This window comes from Hirundo rustica, chromosome 1, assembly GCF_015227805.2.
Source record: "Hirundo rustica isolate bHirRus1 chromosome 1, bHirRus1.pri.v3, whole genome shotgun sequence".
NCBI classification, from domain to species: Eukaryota; Metazoa; Chordata; class Aves; order Passeriformes; family Hirundinidae; genus Hirundo; species Hirundo rustica.
Genome location: NC_053450.1, coordinates 50,608,457 through 50,630,264, shown reverse-complemented (window position 1 = coordinate 50,630,264; position 21,808 = coordinate 50,608,457). Strand labels below are relative to the sequence as shown.

The 21,808-nt window shown below is 40.0% G+C and overlaps 1 protein-coding gene across 40 annotated transcripts in view; it reads left to right on the top strand.

Annotated features, from left to right (window-relative positions):
* Window positions 1-21,808, top strand: part of EPB41L3 (erythrocyte membrane protein band 4.1 like 3) — a 144,507-nt gene that overhangs the window by 116,188 nt on the left and 6,511 nt on the right. For 4 of the 40 annotated variants that reach the window (XM_040071993.1, XM_040072002.2, XM_040072012.2 and 1 more), the window contains exons 11-22: window positions 819-994; window positions 3,106-3,326; window positions 6,822-7,388; window positions 11,448-11,501; window positions 13,380-13,415; window positions 13,583-13,648; window positions 14,120-14,311; window positions 17,555-17,629; window positions 18,087-18,188; window positions 18,948-19,676; window positions 20,198-20,320; window positions 20,845-21,237. In XM_040071993.1, the coding sequence (XP_039927927.1) occupies window positions 819-994; window positions 3,106-3,326; window positions 6,822-7,388; window positions 11,448-11,501; window positions 13,380-13,415; window positions 13,583-13,648; window positions 14,120-14,311; window positions 17,555-17,629; window positions 18,087-18,188; window positions 18,948-19,676; window positions 20,198-20,320; window positions 20,845-21,237 (2,734 nt within the window). Of the gene's footprint in view, window positions 1-818; window positions 995-3,105; window positions 3,327-6,821; window positions 7,389-11,447; window positions 11,502-13,379; window positions 13,431-13,582; window positions 13,649-14,119; window positions 14,312-17,554; window positions 17,630-18,086; window positions 18,189-18,947; window positions 19,677-20,197; window positions 20,321-20,844; window positions 21,238-21,808 lie in introns of all 40 variants that reach the window. The other 36 variants (XM_040072267.1, XM_040072234.2, XM_058422119.1 and 33 more) reach the window with 31 other exon arrangements.

The following is a 21,808-nucleotide window of genomic DNA, read 5'->3' as shown; positions in this document are numbered from 1 at the left end:
ACTGAGAAAAGTTTGGGACGGTGAAATAAATGCTGTAATTATTTTGCACTAAGATAGTCATTAAAGAGCTACTTAACAAGGGAAACACAAAAGTGTGGGATTTTCAACAGCTGGAAAGGGTGTCCAGCGCTTAAGAGCCCCCTCTGGGGAATGTTTGCGAGCACTCAAGAATTTCCCTCCTTTCTTAAAACTATTGGTTCCAGCTGTCTGTAGATTCATATGAAATGCAGTCTTAGCAGCATAAGATCTAAAGAGAAATGGAGTATGCATTTTAGGGGTATTTTCTGATTTTTAATGAAAAAAGCACAGACTCCATTACAGGAAAATTACTTGTTCAGCCAGCTACCATGCATACTATACAGAGGGTGGGAGAGCTCTAACCTGAAAAACATCTACACCCCTGTGAATGAATACTGCCTGTCATTCACTGGAAATCAGTTCTGGCCCTGTCCTCAGCATAACTTCACCATGTTAAATTTGAAGAGGTACATCTGCATTTCAGCCCAGTCAGGGGTCTGGTACCAGGAACTCCTTATTTTTAATTTTGCTGATCAGAAAATAGTAGATCAGATTTTCAAGCATGAAGGAGCTAAGTGATCCTTGCCCATTTGGAAGAACTCAGACCTTCAAATGCTTTAGCTGAGTGGTTTTGTCATGCTGTATGAGGGGCATCCTTTGATTCCGTTTTAGCCACAGACCGGTGAGGCACAGGTTACGATGGAGAGTGATACCCAGCAGTCATCTTCTCTCCTCAGCAGAAACAGCAGACTGATTTTGGAGGAAGGGGAATGACAGGCCCTCTGCTTGGTGTGTTTTAGGCTCCTGCTGCCAGAAGCACCTCCAAAGAAGTTCCTCACGTTGGGCTCCAAGTTTCGCTACAGCGGCCGGACGCAGGCCCAGACGAGAAGAGCCAGTGCCCTCATAGACCGTCCTGCACCTTACTTTGAGCGGTCCTCCAGTAAACGTTACACCATGTCTCGCAGCTTAGATGGGGGTAAGGTCCTCTCAACTCACCTTGTCAAAAATTATCATCGCAGTGGTTGCTGCTTTAGGTTAGATATAAACCTCATCATCTCCTCTCCTTGAAATTTGGCTGAGCGGAAGCTGTGAGTACCTGCACATTCGCTGAAAGGGTAGAGGAGGATGCAGAGAGATTGATTCTCATTTGCCATGCTAAGTGTGCTGCTGTGATCCTTACAAAATGTTTGGCTGGAGGATGTCCTTTGGAACCCACTTTTCACAGAGCTTCTGTCTTTGGCTTCATATCTGCTTCCCTGCTTTGGGGAAGTATGGGGATGGACCTGCCTGCCCAAGAAAGTCAGACTTCAACACTTTTTCAGGTTTGCATGAGTGACTATTTGGGTTTTGGTTGAATCTGATATATTTTCCTGTGTAGGTTTTTCACTTTGAATTTGTTACAGTCCAGATATTATTAATTATTTCCCTTGAGTAATAACACTTGATTCCAATTACCTCATATCCTGCTTCAGTGAGCACTAAGAGACTTTTTTCGTACTTTGTTTTGAAGGTATGAAATGGAGAGTAGCATACATGGGTTAAGAGTACATCCTTCCTCTCTTTATCCTTGGTTCACAGAGGTCATGGTTCTGCTGCTTACTCTGGTTAAATCAAAGTGTAGTTCATAGTATCAGCTACTTCCATCAGCTATTATTATTGTCAGCTGTTGAGTAAAAAGAGGTTGTGGTTTTGTAGTTCATTTTTGTAATAAAAAAAAAAAAAGACTGAGACTAAACTCACATTCATTACAGATTGAAAAAAAAGGTGAATTCTCTTGCAGAATATCACAGTGAATATAGTTGTGGTGGGGATGGGGAGAAGCTTTGATTTAAAAGTACAAGTGACAAGCCTTTTTCTCTCCCTCTAAAGGTGCTGCTTGTCATTAATTATTTTGGAATCTTCTAATTCTGATGTGCTTCTTTCTCGTTACCAAGCAACTGGTGACCTGATTGCTGTGCATGTGTTTCAAAGCAGAAATTATCCTTCTGCATTATTTTGTTTGTTACATCTAAACAAGATGTCTCCCTCTACTCCTTTTGCTTTCTCCTGCCTCCTAAACTTAATCCCAAGAGACAAGATACCTGAAACGCTTTACACAGCATTTGTTAGACTCTGCAATGTTTTTATGATGTTAATTTGCCTAAGTGCAAATGGGGGAAAGAGGTTTTTTAAATCAATCCTTATGATCTCTTCACTGGCGTTGTTACTATAATGCAGATGTGTCTGTAACGTTCTGCATTGTGCTTACATTGTGACTAAGACTGTCGTTTGTTACAGATGCAAGTGAGTTTATAAATTTGAATAATCCTATTGGTTTAGAAATTAGTTCCCCAGCAGTCAAGAGCAGGGTCTGGGCATATATTAAAGTTTTGATTACGTTCTATCTGTAAACGTGCTATTTCTTTCAAAATAACTTTTATATCTTTAAGTCTGATTAATTATTGAGCACTTGCATCCTAAAATATTCTGGTTGGGTCCACTGAACTGAATGTCATCACTATGCAGAATTTTTTAGGATGAATAGCTCACCTAACAGGCAGACTTTAGCACTCAGTAATACAAGGATCACATTTCTTTTTATTCAAGTATTATGCCTGTGTTATATCAATATTGTCATTTTCTGTAATGCAGCACGTTGCTAAATCTGGATTTGATTTGCATTTTTATATCTGACAGATTTAAAAAAACACCTCTTCCACCCCCATGGCTGATGTCATAGCTGGTTCTCCTTATGTTTCCTGCCTGATAACTGTGGCAATGCGTTGTTTTTTTTTTTGTCTGGTGTTTTACTACAGTAGTAATTTTAACGGCTTGCTAACACTTAACAACTGTGTAATGCACACATTAGCTACAGTAATGTGTGTATACACATCCATAATATATGTGTATGCATATAAAAGCTATGAGCTTCATTTCAAGTAAACAGTTTATTTAAATGTATGCACATGCTTCTGGTTTCCTGAAACATGACATAGTTGTGTTTTCAGAATTATCTCAAATGTTTTTTCTAAACCAGCTTTTTAAATTTTATGCAGCTTCTCAGCAAAAGCTATTTCAGATTTTCCCTCTTTAAATATTTGCTTTTAGCATCAGTGAATGAAAACCATGAAATGTACATGAAGGATTCTGTGTCTGCTGCAGAGGTTGGTACTGGCCAGTACGCCACAACAAAGGGCATCTCTCAGACCAACTTGATAACCACTGTGACTCCAGAGAAAAAGACAGAAGAGGACAAAGATGATGAAGAAAGCAAAAAGAAGAGAGCAGAGGAAGTCACCCCGATTTCAGCAATACGGCATGACACCAAGGTAGAATTTTTAGGGTTTATATATTAAACACAGCTGCTTGGAAAGTGCTTGGAGAAACACAGAATTTTCAGGGAGGGGGGAGAAAGAGGAAATAAAACTAGTTCTGTGAAAGGAAATATATGGTGTTTATATACATGTCTTGAATCAGTGTTTCCTTTGAGTTTTCATAACAGTTAGTTTCCTGCCTTGAGCTGTTTTTTGAAATATATTTAAGAGTCAGAATGATGTTCTTCATACAGTATTCAACAACCATTTAGGAAATGCCCAAAAGTGGCCTGGCGATGCATGTTCGTTCTTCTGGTTTTCGGTCATATTCTGACTTTAGTCTGGCCATCCTGGTGGTTTTTTTTGTTTGTTTTGACAAGGCAACAAAATATTTCTATATACTTGTATGTAGCTCTGTGCTTTAAACTATTGCTCTTACACATCTCATAACACTGTTTTTTTGAATGAATTTCAGTGGGCATTTTTTCTCTATTAACTTCTGGGTATTAATCTGCTGTCATAAACTTTTTTTTGGTTTTTTTTTCTGGCTTACAAAAGCATTTGCTTCACTTATTTCTAGTTTGCGTTGTAGAAAGCAGTTTTTATTGATGGTTCTCTTCTCAGTTGTTAAATCTGAGTCATCCCTCATCATTTTCAATCTCACCACCATCACACACACATAGACACAAGGTTGTGCATAATATCTACTGAGATATTAATACAGAGTAAAACAAACAGGAGGATGAGGAACATAATGAATAGAGATTGACAGTGAGGAGAAATACAGTAGAATAACATTCAGAAAGTGTACTGTAGAATGCACTTGCTAAACAAGTAAGGTTTACCCTCATCTTTTAGGAAGAAAAACCTTGGTATGTATATTTACATCCACAGAACTGTCAAGCATGCAAATGTTAGAACCTGAACTTCTAGTTTTGTCATATAAGGCCATGGTGAGCTACATAGTGAAAGGATCAAGTCCTCAAAAAGGGTTGCAGTTAAGGTACTGAAAACAAGAAACAAATTGAGTTACTGAAAATTGTGAATGAGAAACAGTTTTCTTTTGAAAGTGTGTGCTGTAATTGTAGCATTTAAAAGATAATCTCTGCAAAATTTAACTGAGTTCTTCATGAGACTCCATTAGTTTCCACACAGAGAAAAAATGGTGAAAATCAAATGTGTAGAAAACATCCAATTCTGTTCCGTTTTTTAATTTAAGTCAATGGAGAGATCAGTTGCATTTTGAAGATCATCTAGCTATTCCTTATGTATGGCTAGAAATACTTAAAGATATTTTAGGAAACTATTTTGATGGAACTTAAATATTTACAAATGATTGATTTTTACCCCCACTCAAGAAATGAGTTCTGTTTAAACCATCATAAATAGAGTTTCAGTTCTGTAATCCTACAGAGATCTCAGTCCTGCTTCCACATGGACCTGCTAACAGATTTGTCTGTCATCATAAAGAGATTGTCTCAAGAAACACAAGACAAGCTTGAAATCAAATCCCTTTTTAAGAGCATATAAATGTTTTAGATATGTTTTCAGCTTTTTCATTAAGACATTTTGCATCTGTTTTATCCATGTGTATTGAAGTACCACAAGTTATTCTAAATATTAACACTGTAAAGATGTCAGTAAATGAATAATTTGTATTTGAAAAGAATTCATTTACTTTGGATTTTTATCTTTACAATATAAAGAGAAGTTGTATTTGTGTGTTTATTTAGCTCACACAAAAACCTCTGACTCCGTCATCATTAAATTTTGACTTGAGCTTACTGCATTAAAATCATAAAGACATTTGTAAGTGGTTTGAAGCTAGGCTTGGTTCTGTTTGCTTAGTTTGGGAATACAGATTCTTTGAACTGATAGATTGTTCGAGAAGAGGGAAAGGGAAATATTAAAAAGGAAGGAAAGCAGTTCTTCCATGTAATTACTTGGCTTACATCCCATTCCTACCATTAATGTACCTGGTAAAATTCTGGCTTAGTAGCAACCTGTGTCTAAAACTTGGATCTGCTTTTTGTCTCCAGTTCAACATCAGCTTGATATGGAGGCAAATGCTGTTGTTTCTTTAAAGTAATTTCGCTTTTGGGAGCCTGGGGTGAAAGTGAAATAGTTATTATAGCTCCTTGGGGAGATGCACTATGGATGGAGCAGCACAATCACTTAGGGTTGGGTCATGGATGCAGTGGGCCACTTCAGCTACGTGCACCTGGTGGGTTTTGGCAAAAACATCTCCAATTCATCAATATTGTGGCAGATGTGTTATACTGGGGTATGCATTTTGGTGATGACAGTGGGTTTTGTCCTCCTAAAGAGCAGCGGTGTCTGCTTGCAGGGAGCACGTAAAATGACAGTCACCATTTCTGCTGAATCACCTTCCTCCTCCTACCAATTTTTTGTCCTCAAATGACCTGAAAGGCCAGTTGAATGCCCTACAAGTGGCATATCAAAGCGAGTCCTGCTTGTTGGTAGCCCGTATTCTTGGCATTGTGGTAAAACTTGTAGCAAGAGCATCGGGAGTATTTTTGCCTCTTCACTATGGTTAAAGGGTCACATTTTAATTATGAGGGGATGTGTCTGTTTGGGGCAAGGACCTTTCTTTAGCCAGCCCCCTTCAGATTCCCAGTGAGAGATGATGGGGTCTGCTGAGCCACAAATCTCAGCTCCCTTCTTTCAGTGTACAGCCAAAGAGGTGGCAGCATGGAGGGGCTGGCAAGGTGCGTGGCTGGGAGGGGCTGAGTCCCCAGCACTGGGCTCACAGTGAGCAGAGGTGAGGACAGGGCTGTGGGGATGTCCAGCAGGGGCCAGTGGAGGGACCTGTGCTGAGGAACTGGCTGCTGAGATAGCTGTCAAGCTGTTGTTTTTTCTTTTTTCATCAGGAGCGGCTGATGAATGGATTTCTGTTCCCCCCACCAAACCACAATGTGTTCTAATTTGGTTTAGGGACTAGATTTTTTTTTTTAATATTGCAATGGAGGAATTTAAAGTCCTTGGAGTTTTATTTATTACTGCTGAGGTTGTCCAAGGCATAGATGGGAAGCATCTGGCCCCCACCATGTCTCCTGACTGCAAGAATGCTGTTACAAGTAGTGCTGGTATTAGAAATATGTTTCTTCTTTGTTGCTCTCCATGTCATGTTTGAAAACTCTTTATGACTGGAAACCAATCTTGCAGTAAGTGGAAATTGGCAGCATCTGAAACTCCCCATGTGGTCATGGAAGCTTTTATGTAAATCCTGTGCTGCAGAGGACTAGACAAATGTTGAATCGAGAAGTTGTCTTTTGTAAGCTGAAAGCGTGATTCACTAATACCTGTGGTGCGTGGCGTGGGAACATGCACCGTTCAATTTAGTGGAAAGCTGTGGTGTTAAAATACTGTTTATAATTTTATATATATAATATATATTATTTATCGTCACGGAAGAAAATTAACTAATTACAGTTTTCTTTTTGTCCTTTTGCTTTTGCGCCTCGTTTGCTGCTCTTTCTCTGTCACCAGCCATCTTTGCTTGGCACTGACTCCCACCACTCCTCGCCATCCTCTCAGCCTGGCCCCCATGTATCTTCAGCAAAGCTTCGCAGGAGATGCAAGGAGAGCACTCGGACAAAGTCCTTAGGCTGTGAGGCCCCCAAAGAGAGCACTCCAAAGCACAGCGAGTCGGAGCCAGACTCTGAGAGAAAGGGGCGAGTTTGCTCCGCCGAGCAAGACTTGGCTTTTGGCTATAAGCAAAAAGCTGGCAAAGGCGGAACACTGTTTTCCTTCTCCTTGCAACTTCCAGAGTCATTTCCTTCCCTCCTGGATGACGATGGCTACCTGTCGCTCCCTAACCTCTCCGAAACCAACCTCCTTCCTGCCAGTGTGCAGCACTACCTCCCCATCCGCTCCCCCTCCCTCGTGCCTTGCTTCCTCTTCATTTTTTTCTTTCTGCTCTCTGCCTCTTTCTCAGTGCCATACGCCCTCACTCTCTCCTTTCCTCTGGCTATGTGCCTCTGCTACCTGGAGCCCAAGGCGGCCTCCTTGAGTGCCTCACTTGCCAATGACCTGAGTGACAGTTCAGAGGAAGAGGTGTGTACCTCGGCATCGAACACACTCTTTTTCGTGTTCAGTGCTTCAGTCCTAACCAGTGTTAGATTGCTGCAATAGTGGTCCTACTTTCAGAGCCTCATTTCTGTCTGTGCTGATATGTTAGAAGGGATTTTTTTTTGTTTGTTTGGGGGTTGTTGTTTTTTGGTTTGGTTTTGGTTTCTTTTTTTTTTTCTTCTTTTGTATTTTTTTTCTCATGCTGGGAGTACAGCTTGGATCCCAGGGTTAGGCACAACACTGTGTGGAAGAGGCTTGGTTTGAGCTGTGTCAACTGGTGCAAAGTGACTTGGACTAGGATGATAAGACCTTTTTCTTCCCTCTATGAGTTTATACTAGGATTAGAATAGTTATCTAAATAGTGGGTATTAAGTATAATTTTCCGCATAATTACTGAAGCATGCAAATATATGCATATGAATCTACGTTTATTTATATGACTACCTACCCAACAATGATGAGCACCCTCACCAACTTCAGTATGTTCAAAGTCCAGATGAACTCAGCTTTTTGCAAAAGGCTATCAGCTGTAGCTGAACCCCAGAAAAGGCTTTCTGGTCCAGCAAAACTTGGACCTCGATTTTCAGCCTTGATCCCATCTCTGCTGCAGACTAAATTGTTTTCCCATGGTTAAATCCAATGTATCAGTGAGGGGTCACGCTGGGACAGCTGTTCTGCAGCTGTTGTGGGAACTTGCCATGTGGGCTGTCTTGACATTTGCAGTGTTAGATTAGCACTGCCAAAACTGATGCCTCAAGCCACGAGGGTCATCACAGGCAACTGAACCAGCTGCAGTGGTTCTGGGTACTGTGGATGTGATGGTGCATCCAGAGGTAGGAAAGGAATCTGCTTAAGTAACAGAGTAACTGGCATCTCAGTTTTTGCTGGAGCCTGATTATTCTTTGTTGAGAGGATAAAATAATGAGTTCAGGTTTTCCTTGATTTTCCATTTTCTTCTTCAACTTCAGATACAAAAGTACGGTTTCGCTTTGTGTATGAAGAAAAAAAAACCCAGATCAGATAATGGCAGACCAGTTGGCTGTGTAAAAAGCCACCTTGGCCACTTGGCGATAGTCTATTGCAGTAGCTTTCTTCAATAAACCAGCTTGAACATTTTCATCTGTTGTTATTGGTTTTGTAAGACTCGGTGCAGGATGTCATTTCCTTTTTATGGAAAGCCAAAAGTCACATCAATTTGTCTTGTAAAAACATTGTTTAGAGATGCTTTTGGCTCTGTGATGCCTTGCAACTGAAAAAAAATGTGCAGTTTCTGATAAAAGGCATCCAAAATGCTGCTGCCTCATTTCTTGTCCTCATTTTGAGACAGCATTTAGGTCTCAATTTGCATTAGCTCTGCACTTGGATTAATCTAATAGCAATAACAACATTAATATAGTTCCAGGTCTAGAGGCAATAATGAGGCGGTGTTTATGTAATACATTAGTCTGTTCCTCTTTCAGAAATGAGCACTTCTTTTTGTTAGTAAAGTTAGGAAGTATTGAGCATAAAAACATCTAAAATGGGCTTTTTAGTATCGCTCTTTTATGAGGGTGATTACTCTGGCAGTGGTTCCTGGCAGACAACACAGACTTGTGCCTAATCCAGGGGTATTTCTTGTTCAAAATATTGCATGAAAAGTGAATATGTTTTGAACTTGGGCATGTCTGCATTACATTGGCAAAACAAATCACAGCAACTACAATTGCAAGGTGGGAGAGGTGCAGCCACAGCACGTCAGGAGAAGCTGCCTTCTGTCCTGCTCCAGCCCTCGCCTGGCCGCCGGCTTCACCTCAGCTGTACTTCAGCCCATCTTGGGGCTGAGCCTGGCCTTTCTTACCCTCCACTCCAGGGGAAACCTGCCTTGCTCAGCCTTAACTCACCATTCCCTGCTCTGTGATAACCCCAGATCTTTATTTCAAGTAAATCAGTAATGCTGACTTTGACTCCACGGCTGTTAATTGGCTTATTAGCAGACACATATATTGCAATAAAGCAGGTTTTATGCTTTATTTAGGACTTCATTCTATTTATGGCAAAAGAAATAGGAACCTTTCCCACCCCCACAGTTCACAAAAGATTGTACACAGGGATGCAGAAGACTACAGCCAGTATCCTGAACCAGTGTTGAGCTTGTTCTCCCTTGAGCTGTGAATCAGGAGTCAGTCTGTGCAAAGACAGAATCTCACCCCTTGGAGTTCATTGGCTTCTGTGTTTGTACCTTAGCAGCTAGTTTTCTATTGACTTCAAGTTCTTAAATGAACCGTATGTGCCAGTCTTGTGTTACAGTGCCTTGACACAATTTTTAATTCTTTTTAAATGCCTAGATTCATTAATTCCTCTTTGTTACCCCTTCTTTTTTTTTTTTTTTTTTTTTTTTTTTTTTTAAAATAGGAGTGACAATACATACTTTTTTCCTATTGCCATGCCTTTACAATTGCCTATAATGTTATAAAGACATAAGATCATTTGTTAATAAAGAAACAATTTTCTAGGACTTTAGTGAAAGCAATTGGACCAGCCTAATAGACTACTTTGACATTACACTTCAGTTTAAAAATAAATGTAGTGTGTCTCAAAAGTGGTCATGGCTTGAAAAACTTCATGTAACTTGCATTCATGCACTTAGCAAGTAGTGCAAAATGCTTGTTTATTCTTCTGTCTCTCATACAAATAATACAAACAATACAAGCTCTTCAAAGAATAAAAACCAAAGCAATGAAAAAAATCAAAACATTGCTTTATGAAACACTTGAGTTGTCAGAAAAATGACAAAAGATTGGAGGAAATTCAAAGCTAAGACTGATACTCCATCCACCAATAGATTGTTCTTTTGCTCTTGTTCATATTGATGTTATTGGAGGATGTGATTTGTTGTCCTGGCCTTAATTTGCCTTCCTGGGTTACTTTAGATTTTCTGAGGACCACAGAAAGTCACTAACAGAAACCAGAGCTTTCACTGCTATCGAAGCAACTTGGATGTGCCAGTCTGGGGCAGTAGGGTGCACTTTACTTACTAGTTGTCTATATGCTTCCCTGACATCAGGGTAGTTTTTTGAATCTCTTCTCAGTCTGTAGCAGCCTCCACTCCACTCTCTATTAATCTTGACACTTGTGTTCTCCACTAAAATGTTCTTCATGCAAAGCAGGGATAGATCAGTCTGTGCAATGCTGTGCTTTGTTTCATTTTTATCACTCATACCTAGTAAGTGTTGGGGGGGTGGGGGGAGTTACTTCCGTTTTCCTCCTGCTTTCATCCATATTCTTAAATGGAATGAGAAGTTGTTTTTTTTTTTTCTTCTTTTAATGGCAGTTTTTTTTCTTTTTACTATCATTAACAATTATCAGCTGCTCTTTATTGGAACCAAGTGGGATCTGAGCTTTACTATTACTCCACAGACAGTAGATGGGCTGGGGGTTTGGTTATTTGAACTCCTTGGTAATTCAGACAGCCTCATGGTGTATAAATGTGGAGACAAGAACAACCTCTGTACAAATGAGGGGCTGAAAGTCAGATGACTGTTAAAGTAGCTTTTTTGTTGTTGTTGTTTTCCTTAATTATCTTCTTCCCCTCCAGATAAAAAATTTAACCACCACTTTATATTGGCTAGAACAAAAATTAGTTCAATAATTTTCTGTAAAAGATAATTATGGGAGGGAAAGTTTGTTTAGAAAATATTAGTCAATTCCCCCCGCACCCTTTTTTTTTTTTTTTAAGCTACCTGGCTTTCTTAAGGAAAAAAAAATAAAAATCTGCTATTCAAATAACACTTTTCCAGTAAGCATTTGGCTTATAAATTTGTTCCAGTAAAGCCATATACTGTGTACAGTACGCCTCGAGTCTTCCTCTGAGTCTGTTCTGTTTACTAATACAGCATTTTTATTTTGCTTCTTTGACATGTGCGTTGTTTGAAAACCAAAGCTAATGCAGCTCACAGGGATGTTGAGTTTAAGAGTTCCCCGTGTGAGCTGCGTGTACTGATGAGCTGGGTTTATTCTTTATTCCTGCCTTCCTCTCGGGACCCGGGTACTTGTCTAACCCCATAGACTGACAGTGAGCAGACGGATACTGCGGCTGATGGTGAGACCACTGCCACCGAGGTTTGTACAGTCACCGACACCCAGCTATGGCAGGGGAGAGCGTTTTCCCTTGTCTCTTCCCAACCCTGTGCCACGGGGCTAAACCGCATGTCCGCTACGGCAGTTCAGGATCCCTCCCTGCGCGTGTGTGCATGTGCGTGCCTGCAAGCGGGACAGCTTTGCTAGGAGAGTTGAGTTTCCAGTGCTCCCTACGGGTTCCTCTGAGTTTGGTTTGGAAGCTGCGAGGCCTCTGCGTTGTGCGGTTAGTGGGGCAGTGGCGGCGTCACCCGCGCCAGTGCTGCCCACCCGGAGGTTTGTGCTGGCCAGATCGTGCCCTGGGGTTTTTTGTTTGCTTGTTTGCTCTGAAGCCGGAGTGGGAGAGTGGGGAAAAGACAATAAAAATCAGTTTTCAAATTTACTGAATAGAGGTATTCTCATATTTTAAATATCTAAGGTTTTTTTCTTTGATGGAGTTTCACATGGCAGTTTCACATATTGCCAGTACGAGTCCAGGTATTCTTTTCAGAGGAGAAATATAAAATGTTTATATTTTCCTTGCACTGAGAAGCCTAATATCCACAACATGGTACATAGACTGTGCAGGCAAATTCAACCCTATGTGACTTCACTGAAGTGCATATAATGCTTTCATCATTAATATGGTTGCAGCTGCAAACATGAAATGAATTTTGTCTGACATCTGCTAGAAGACAGAGTCTTACCAGAAACACTGCTCTAGGTTTTCAGAAGGATCTCATTAATATTTGAGACTGTTAAAATTATCGTCAGGGAAAAATTTTCTGTATGACACGTCAGGACAATTTGGCCTTGGCTGTAAATAGAATAAATTTGAACTGAGTTTTAAAGGAATCAACAGATTTTCCCATGAGCCATTTGTCTAATTAGGACTGTATGAAAAATTAACAATAAAATAGCAGCATGGGCATTAAAAGAATTCAAACGGTGCAACAACATAAAGTCTGTTGAGATGAGTCAGAAGTACAAAATGCTTTCAAGTGCTTCTTCCATTCCATAGCTTCAGGCCTTGAGCCCTGCAGAAAGTAAAACATAATCATAAAATTGTGACATTTTAAATGTTCGGTTTATTACTCAAAAATGCGTGTTAATATCCCTACTTGCCATATTTATTTAGAGATGATATAGCACATTTCAGCTTTTCTTACAGATACCTGATTTTCAAAATGTGTGGTATATCTGTCACACATTGCACCCTTGGAAACAGGGCTGCTGGGAGAGTCCTTGTGGTGTTGCTTTTGAAAATGTGCACTGAAGTGGACGGGATGTGTGTGCCATTCCAGATGATAGGTCCTGAAAGCATATATACGGGCTAAATATGAAATAAAATTATAGGAATACAGAAACGGACTATGGTTAGGGAAATAGCATTTGAAGCAAGTTAAATGTGGTTCTCTCTGTAGAAAGTGTTGCAGGTTGTTTGCCCATGGCGAGTTTACGCAAAGCTTTGCATGTGGCCCAGATTATGTCCTATGTGTAAATTCTGGAATTATAGAATTCCAAAGCATTTGCTGTTGCTGTTCAGTCCTAGACTAGACGTGACCTTGGTGAGAAGGTGCAACTGCTGCTCCATAAATAGAGATCTATGAATGTGAAGTGTAGCAATATTTATAAAAGAATATTTATAATATTTATAAACATCTGTTTAATACCCCTTGATAACAAAAATCAAATTTGAGAAGAGGAAATTTGCTCTGAGTTAGGAAAATGGTGCAAAGCCAGTGTCTCTACTCCTTCTTCTTAAACCCTTAATGTAGAGAAAATGGGATTTTAACCTAGTGTGTACCTCTCACCAACGTTCATAAAGCCTTCATTCATACAAGTGGGTAAGGTGTTGTTTTCCAATCTTTCTCATGCTGGCAGTCGGACCAAGAGGAGGACGGAGATCTAAAGGCACAGGTACAGAAACAAAAGGTCTAGAAGTTGCTCAGGTATCAATGTTGGAGGTGTTTGCCTCTTTCAGCATGTTACTGTCGGTTCTCTGTGAAGAAATGTGTAGAAACAGCATTTTGTATCCTTTCAATACTGTGTCCCTTACTTTTCCCTTTCTTTTTCACTTTTTTCAGAATAGTCTGATTAAGCGAATACAGGGTGAAAATGTGTATGTCAAACATAGTAATCTTATGTTAGAGGTTGGTATTGGTATATACCAGTGCATGTACATGTGTGTTAGTTTTAGTGGTAAACTGTGGATCTGCACTATGATGCATGAACTGTGTACTCCCACCTGCTAATAGATTATTTTTTCTCTCAGATTATGGTGATTCCTCTAACTTGTACTATCAATATCGATATATGCGTGTGCCTATATGTGTGTGCCTCCACGCGCATATGTATGTTTGTTTGGAGCCTCTTTATCAGGTGCAAATTACAGCAATATGGATAGGCTCTTTAAGAGTGTATTTAGACTCACTTGTACGAGATATGCTATGCTGTTCTCTTTCAAAATGCCACATTTTCACAGAGTGTTGTGTTAGTGCTGTGCTCCCCGGCTCCCTGAGCTGTTACTTCCCTCTAAACTAACCAAGTTGTGTGTTTTGGCTCTAAAGTTTGGTTGGCTTAGGATGTATCACAAACTGCTCTATTCTTTTAAAACTGTCTAGGATCTAGACAAAACCCAGGAAGATCTGATGAAACATCAGACCAATATAAGCGAGTTGAAACGCACCTTCTTGGAAACCTCCACAGAAACGACTGTGTCTAATGAGTGGGAGAAGAGGCTTTCCACATCTCCCGTTCGGCTTGCAGCAAGGCAGGAGGATGCTCCTATGATTGAACCACTAGTGCCTGAAGAGGTCAGCGTGAGCTGAAAGGCTTCCTTGTGTATATGTCTATGTATTTTTACTTATAGCAGCTCTCAGTAGATTAGAGGCCATAGTTAGAGGCCAGTCCCTGCTTGCAGGCACTCCCTTTTCTCAGGAGTCAGGCTCTAGCAGCAAAGATGGAGGCAAGAGCAGATACCATAAATATATACATATATAAATATATGTGTATATAGAGAATTAAATTCCCTGGAAGCCATGTGGCAGAACTGGGTCTCTTTGAGGGTACAAAATACAGGCAGGTTCGGTGAGCTTTAGGAAGTCCAGCCATGCATGAAAGAGACCATGAAAGTGATGGAGAGAAAATTTAAACAATGGTGACTGGTTGGGAGCAGTGGTGTAGTGAGATGGGTGGGGGCTGTGGTGCCAAGTTTGAAACGAAAATACAGAACAAGGGCCAGAACTCTCAGTCTTAGAAGACAGGGAAGAAATAATTATGATAATTAGACCTTCTTGACCAGTTCCATAAGGGACCTGCTGGTGGCTTCATGGTTGCTGGATACTGTCATTGGAGACCCAATGCAGATTACTAAGTATCTGCTTTTTCATGCAGTGTGCATGTGTGAAAAATCTTGCTCACTGTGCAGTCTTGAAGTGCTTGTAAGAAACTTGCCAGTTTAAAGGCTGGTGTTTACTTCATCTGTAGGTAAATAAGAAGATGTAGGGGTAGCAAGACAACATTTGCGTTGCAATAAAATACATAGTGCAGTATCTTGGCTTAAGTCCAATGGAGCAAAAAGAAATAAGCTTGTGTGGTCTGCTTGGAAGTTGATTTTTTTTATTCTGTTATGAATGGATATCTGGTTTCTGTCTCACAGGAATTATCTTTATGGATACCTCTTGGTTTTAGTATTAAAGAACAATAAATGATCATGAGATTTTTTTTTTTTTTTTCAGTGCCCACAGCACTGATGTAATGTTGTAAGGAACTCTGTAAAAATTGTCTGGAAAGTGTAAATTGAAAGAGTTTTCTGCTTTCTCACCTCAGAGGTTGGTGTTGCAGACCCACAGCTCTGGGGAAGGGCACCCCTGGAGGCATGCAGGTAGTAATGTCAGCTTCTCCTCATAGAGAAAGGGATATTGCCAAGGAGAGGGCTCTCACCTCCTCCTCTCCCACATTATACCCAGTGGCTGATGCAAGCACCAAATGTGTATTAGTGTGGCCTTCACGTTGGATTAAAATACCTAAAAAAGCAGGTTCAGTGCTCAAAGCTTCCCTTTTGAAGGAAACACAAAGAAGTTTTAGCGTTGTTCCTACTGCCTTTTTCAGGAATCATAACAGACCCTACAAACAGGTTGGTTTGATTGTAGTTGAAAATAAAGGTTTATCCTTCTAAAAAATGTAAGTACAATGAATAGGATGCATTTATCTTAATAAAGATGTGAGGAACTGTTGGAAAGGATGGCTATCTGTGCCTGAATTAGAGGATTGCAGGGGAAGCAAACTTAGCACTACCCTGTTTGCTTAATATCTTTATTACTTTAGGAATTTAGAGAAAAAGTTTTAATTAAAACACACAAGAGGTAGCAAAGTAAGAAAAGGGCAAGAATTATCTGGTATCTCTTCTCTTGCTAGTAGAAGACGACTTGCTCAAAAGCAATGTCCAGTTACTTAGATGCATGTATACCTTACATGCATCTAAGTAATCTACATCTGTTTCACAGAACCTCATCCAAATGAAGGCATTTCTGTGGAAAATTAAGAGCAGGCTTGAGATATCAGATCCTTACTCTGAGGTGACTTCTGCTGTAGATAACACCTTGCCATTCCTTTGCTCCCAGTAAGTGAGATGGTTTCAGTTCACATGTCCGGATGAGAGGGGAATTTTTTCAGGAAAAAGCTGAAGCCATCCATAGGTCAAAATCAGCACCTTGATGTCTACTAAGAAATGCAGCGCAGTCAAGATTGTGTAGTGCCTTCTGCTAGTCAAAGAAGTTACACATTTCTTTTGGCATATCCACTTTAAAAATATGTTCAATGCTGTTGCCTGTAGCCCCTTCTTATAATAAAACAAGAACAGAAGAGAAAGTATATCTTCAAAACATGATCTTCGAGCATGTTTCACCTGAGTGTTTGGCCAGTGTGATTTTAAGGCTGTCTAGTCACCACTTGGTTTCTTAGAACAGATGGGGAAATGTTTTGATTTTCCTTAGTGATAAAGAATACAGTTTTAAGTATCTTCCATGATGGTGGCCAGATAGCTGTGGGACATGAAAGCCATCATATTGACAAAGTCTTTGATAATGTTTAATCTGACCTGGACTGGATGAAACCAACACTTTAGGAATAAAGGTGTTGTGCATCTCATTGCAGTCAGAGACTTGAGATATTTATCCCTTTCTAGTTTCATATTTCTCTTTAAATTTCTATCTTTCCTCTTGATTATATGTACCATTTTATCATGCCAGTCATAGGACTTCCATTGGCATATCTATTGAGTATAGTAGTTACTGAAATCACTAGAAAGGATTGGCAAGAAACACATTTTGTTCTGTAGGGGCTTACTTTCTCTGGCCAAATGACATCAGTGGCCAGCCCAGAAGGTGGACTCAAAAGCCTTGGGAAACTGAGTCTTACCAACATTTAAAATTTCCCCAGTTGTCCAAGATACATAGTACTTACTATTCTCATAGCATTGGGAAAATGCTTGATGGGATAGAAGTGAGGAGATTTTGGTGTCACACTACATAATAGAACATAGAATAGCATAATAGAACAACAGTTAGCTCCTTCTGTAGGAAAAGTGCTCGTAAGACTTCTAATACCAACTTCTCCCAGGGAAAGAGGGAGAGCTGAAATCTTAGCTGAGCACACCTTCTGCCTGCTTCAGCAGAGAGGGCTGCAGACTCAGGAGCGAGCCTTGCCCAGAGAGAAGGTGGAGGGGCTTGTGCTGGGCTATTGGTGGAAGCTGTGTAAGCTGGCATCAGTCCCAGCTGAAATGAAACAAACGCAGCTCTCATCCACACGTGGGTGTTACTCAGTTTAGTGGGGTTTGTGCTGCACTTGTGCATACAGTTTCTACACTCATGTATCCTTTGCATTCACCATAGAGAGACACTGATTTCACTTCTTATTGGAAACCTCTGTGCTGTGAAATTATTCTCTTTAGTTCTGTTTCCTAATTTTCCATGTGATGTAGAGTAGAGAAATATGAGCTACTGTATAGTGGGCTTTATACCCTCCATTTACTAAAACCATTTATTCCCCAACATTAGACCAAAGAAGAAACAGAAAAATCAGAAAAACTCATATTTTTGCAGAAGGGAGGTACTACACTCCTTGAAATGCAGGTAAAAACAAACAATACTTCACTGAAATGCAGTCAGAAAGGATGGCAATTATTTATTATTTTATTATCTTTTTTCCTTTCCAAGCCCTCCCTTTTCTTCTTCTTCTTCTTTTTTTTTTTTAATTATTATTATTATTATTATTATTATTATTATTATTATTATTATTATTTCATAAGTTTCAGACAGAGCTATAATCTGGAGATCAAATTCTGAGGAATGAGCCCTCTCCAGAGCTTATGGCTTCCTAATGGAAACTGATTTCTCTGCCAGTTAGACATTTACTTGCACGGTGCTCTTTGAATGTTGTTTGCATGCATTTCCAGCATAAACCTCACTGAGAACGTTACGGTGAATGGGGCACTTCTGTCACGAGAATGAGTTTCCTTTATATTGTCAAGTGAATTTAGATTATGCTGAGTGATGGTGAACTTTATATTTTTATTGGTTTTTCTATTAGCCAAGTGTGATAGAGAAGAAGCTGCAGGAAGGAGAATCTGCTGGCACTTTGGTTACTTCTCATCAAATCATTATCCAGAAAAGTATCCCATCATCCCTAGAGGTTATTTTTAATTCATTCAATTTTAAACTGCATCATTTGCTTAGTTAAATACACAAGTTATGGTCTTAAAGTCGAATAACTGGATGCTGATTGCATAGTCAAAGCAAATCACATATCACATTTGCATGAGGAGGAAAAAAGATGCTGCAATTAAGTTTCATTCAGAATTTTTAGTAGTATGCTTAGTTTATACAGTTTGCTGTGTTGTGTTTCTCCATTTAAACAATCCTGAAGGGCGTTGATATTTTTCATGTTCTTCTAACAAAACAAGGAAATTCAGGGCAGGCTACATACAGAAGCGTACTATTCTAAAATATCATTAACAGAATGTTTGTAACAACTGGGGTACGGTTGAATGGGTTTATTTGCCCTATTTTTGTAATCTGTTTTTGACTGTAGCTTTGTAAACCACTGCAGTATGTGATTTTTAACCCCAGCTTGATTCCAATCACCATTATAATTATGCACTGACACGCTATTTTGCTTCAAACAAATACAGAAATAGTGTGGCAAAAGTAATATTTTGGGGTCCATGTTATATGGACCTCTGAAGAGAGAGAATATGCAAAGAAATCATATTTTGCCTAAGGTGATTCTATTTATTTGCTTGATAACTGCTCTAAGAGGTACAATGCTAAAAGTTACTATATGCCTTCAAAAGAAGCAACAGGATTTCTTAAAAGTCTTCATAATTTAGTGCTCCTGAAGTACAGATAAACCTGCAGATATTCTAATTTAGCTTTTATATCTCAAATATAGGGCACTGAGGATTGGGTTATTATAGACAAAATACCCTCTGAGGTAGATGATGGTGAATCGGAAAAAAATCTGGCATACAAAATAGTGACTGTGAGCAGTAAAAGTGCATTTCCACCTCAGATATTAAAATCCAGTACCGTTCTAATGCAGAGCTTTGAGGACTTGGAAAGTGAAATACAATCCAATGAGGAGAATAAGCAGAAAATGTTCACCCTAGGAAAGTCCTATGATACCATATCTGGGAAAATTGTAACCATGACAAGTAAAGCTAAAGAAGGCGAGAAAGCAGTACAGCCTTCAGTAGAAACTTTGCAAAAAATGGGAAGGAAAGAGCAAGAATCTGTGAAAATCGTTCCAATAGTAGCCAAGTATGAAATCCTCAAGCCTGCCACTGATGAGAATGCCAGGCGAGGATCCGACGTGCAGAGCTCCAGAAGAAAGCTGTCTGACTCTCTGACACCCATAAAGGAAGCAGAATCTCAGTTGCAAAGTCCTGAAGAGGAGAGTTTGAAAAAGACACTAAGGATGGACCAGGATTTGCAGTTACTTGGTACACTGGAAAGCTTACAGCTTGGCAAAGCAGAAAAGCATCTTGGCGGAGAAGCTGTAAAAGCAGGGGCGTTTGCCCGGACAGATAAGAGCCTGTCTGAGTGGAGATATTCCAGAGAACAGCCATTTACCATTGCTACTGCTCACTATGTTACTGAGTCGTCTGCATCAAAAGTAGTGGTAACAAGTGGCTTTGACTTCATGCCACGATTTAAAGATAAAAGCATGACCTCTTTTAGGCAATCCCTTCACACCACCCTAGCTTTCGGTTCTCTTGCTGCTTGGCTTTATGTTGACAGCAGCCAACCCAGCTTATTTTTTTTCTCTCATACTTTGAATCCGTCTCACAGTCTGAAGCAGACATTATATAAGGCTTTCAACCTTTCTGGTTTATGTACTGAAATTCAGTATTGCTGCTGTGGCTTGTTAATAAAAGGAAAAAAAAAAAAAAAGAAAAGGTTTGCTTGAACCAGCAAAATGCCAATGCTAACAACTACGCTTTGTAACTGTTGCTTACTACAGCCATTATGAATTCGCTCTGATTTATTTTCCCATTCTTTTCCTGTTTCCAGCCTCTCCCTGCCCCTGCAACCCTCTCTCCTTTTCCTCTGTCTCTGCCTCTGGTTTTGGCAATTAATATGTCTGTGCATATGGGTCTGCCTTTTTTCTCTGCATGACTCTACATTTCTTTGTCTATTTAGACTAAACAGTCCACCAGTGAAAAAACCTTGGATGGTTCAGATATCTTCACTTTAATAGAATCCGCCAGAAAACCGACTGAGTTCATAGGAGGGGTTACTTCTACTTCCCATAGCTGGGCTCAGGTGGCTGCTTGATTCCCTCCATCGATGTCATAACCACACACCAATTACTTTTGCTTTTGCATTGTTTTGTGGGGTTTTGCACAATATGGAACTGTATAACTAAGGCATGTATTCATGTGTGTTTTCCTTTGTTACAACGGCAATGGACCACAACAGAACCTTTACCAAAAAGTGGGGGGCAAGCAACAACCAGGTTTTCTTTCATCTCATTTTATTTTGGTCATTTTGCAGGGTGCTGTATTTTGCCTTTTTAAAGCTCACACAAAAATACCAATGAGAAGGACACCGACACTGAAATTTCTCTTCACTTTTAAAATTTTTGATTCTTGCTTTGTTTTCCATTTCTGCTATACTGGTAACATCCTGAGAACGAAAATCCATGCAGTGTGGGAGAGAGAACTTGGCAAAATATAATGCCCATTTTTTAAAATTTGTGTTCACAGTACATTAAGCTTGGGAGCTACTGCGAATAGTGTTGTCTGCTTCTCATGCTGAGGGTTTTTTTTTTTCTTCCTTCCCTGCAGAGAATAGACACAACGACATCTCAGGAGACAAGTTCCAGTGACATGAAGCAAGCAGTTCAGCTGGATCAGGATACAGTGCAGAAGGTTGTACAGGAGACAGTAGTTGTCAAGGAGAGACATGGGATGGAGGTGCATGCAGGCGGGGATCCTGCTAAAGTGGCCGGACTTACACTGGATGCCCAGGCTGAGGCAGCGGCGGCGGCGGCTGCTGCCGTGAAAGGGAAGGAGGGCTCTGCTGGGACTGAGGGGGCGAAGGAGGAAAAAAGGGAGGAGGCTGGGAAAGCCCTAACCAAACAGGAAGGAGTCGCTGCCGCTGCTTCGTGTGAGCAGGCGGAGGAGCACAGAACAACAGTCCAACTTTCAGAGTCTTTGGAAAGAAAACCTCATTTTGAGGTAACTTGTTGTTAAATTGGTCATGTCTGTGCTGAATTGTGAATGTAAGCGATAGTGGGCTAAGTTAATTCCTTTCATTGAAAGTAAGCCGTGCCCAGCTTGTATGATTGTACTTTTACAATTAGTGGGGTTTTTTTCTCCTCTTGTTTCCTCCTTGCATGTCACCTGCAAGGCTTTCTGCTGGTTTCCATCATTAGAAAAATGCCATGTATGTTTTACTTGAAACTGCTTTTCATGCAACAGAGAAATACCAAATTTCATGGCATTTTACCCAACAGATAACAGGATCAGCTGGCATTCTATTTGGGAAAGTCCATCGAGGTTGGCAAAGTTCACATGTCCTCAAAGACAGAAAACAGATTGCTTTTTCCATGCTTGGTGCAATTATAAATAATTGTACTGTGTCTTAAACAGACCAGGTTCCTTATCTTAGTCCCATTAGTAGAATTTCAAGAGCTGTTTTGTGCAGGGTTGTTTCCCAAGAGATGAAAAGACTAAACCTGTACAGAATTTATTTTCTTGCCATTTTAACAAAATGTAGAATCACAGATTCTCAGAATAACTGTGGCTG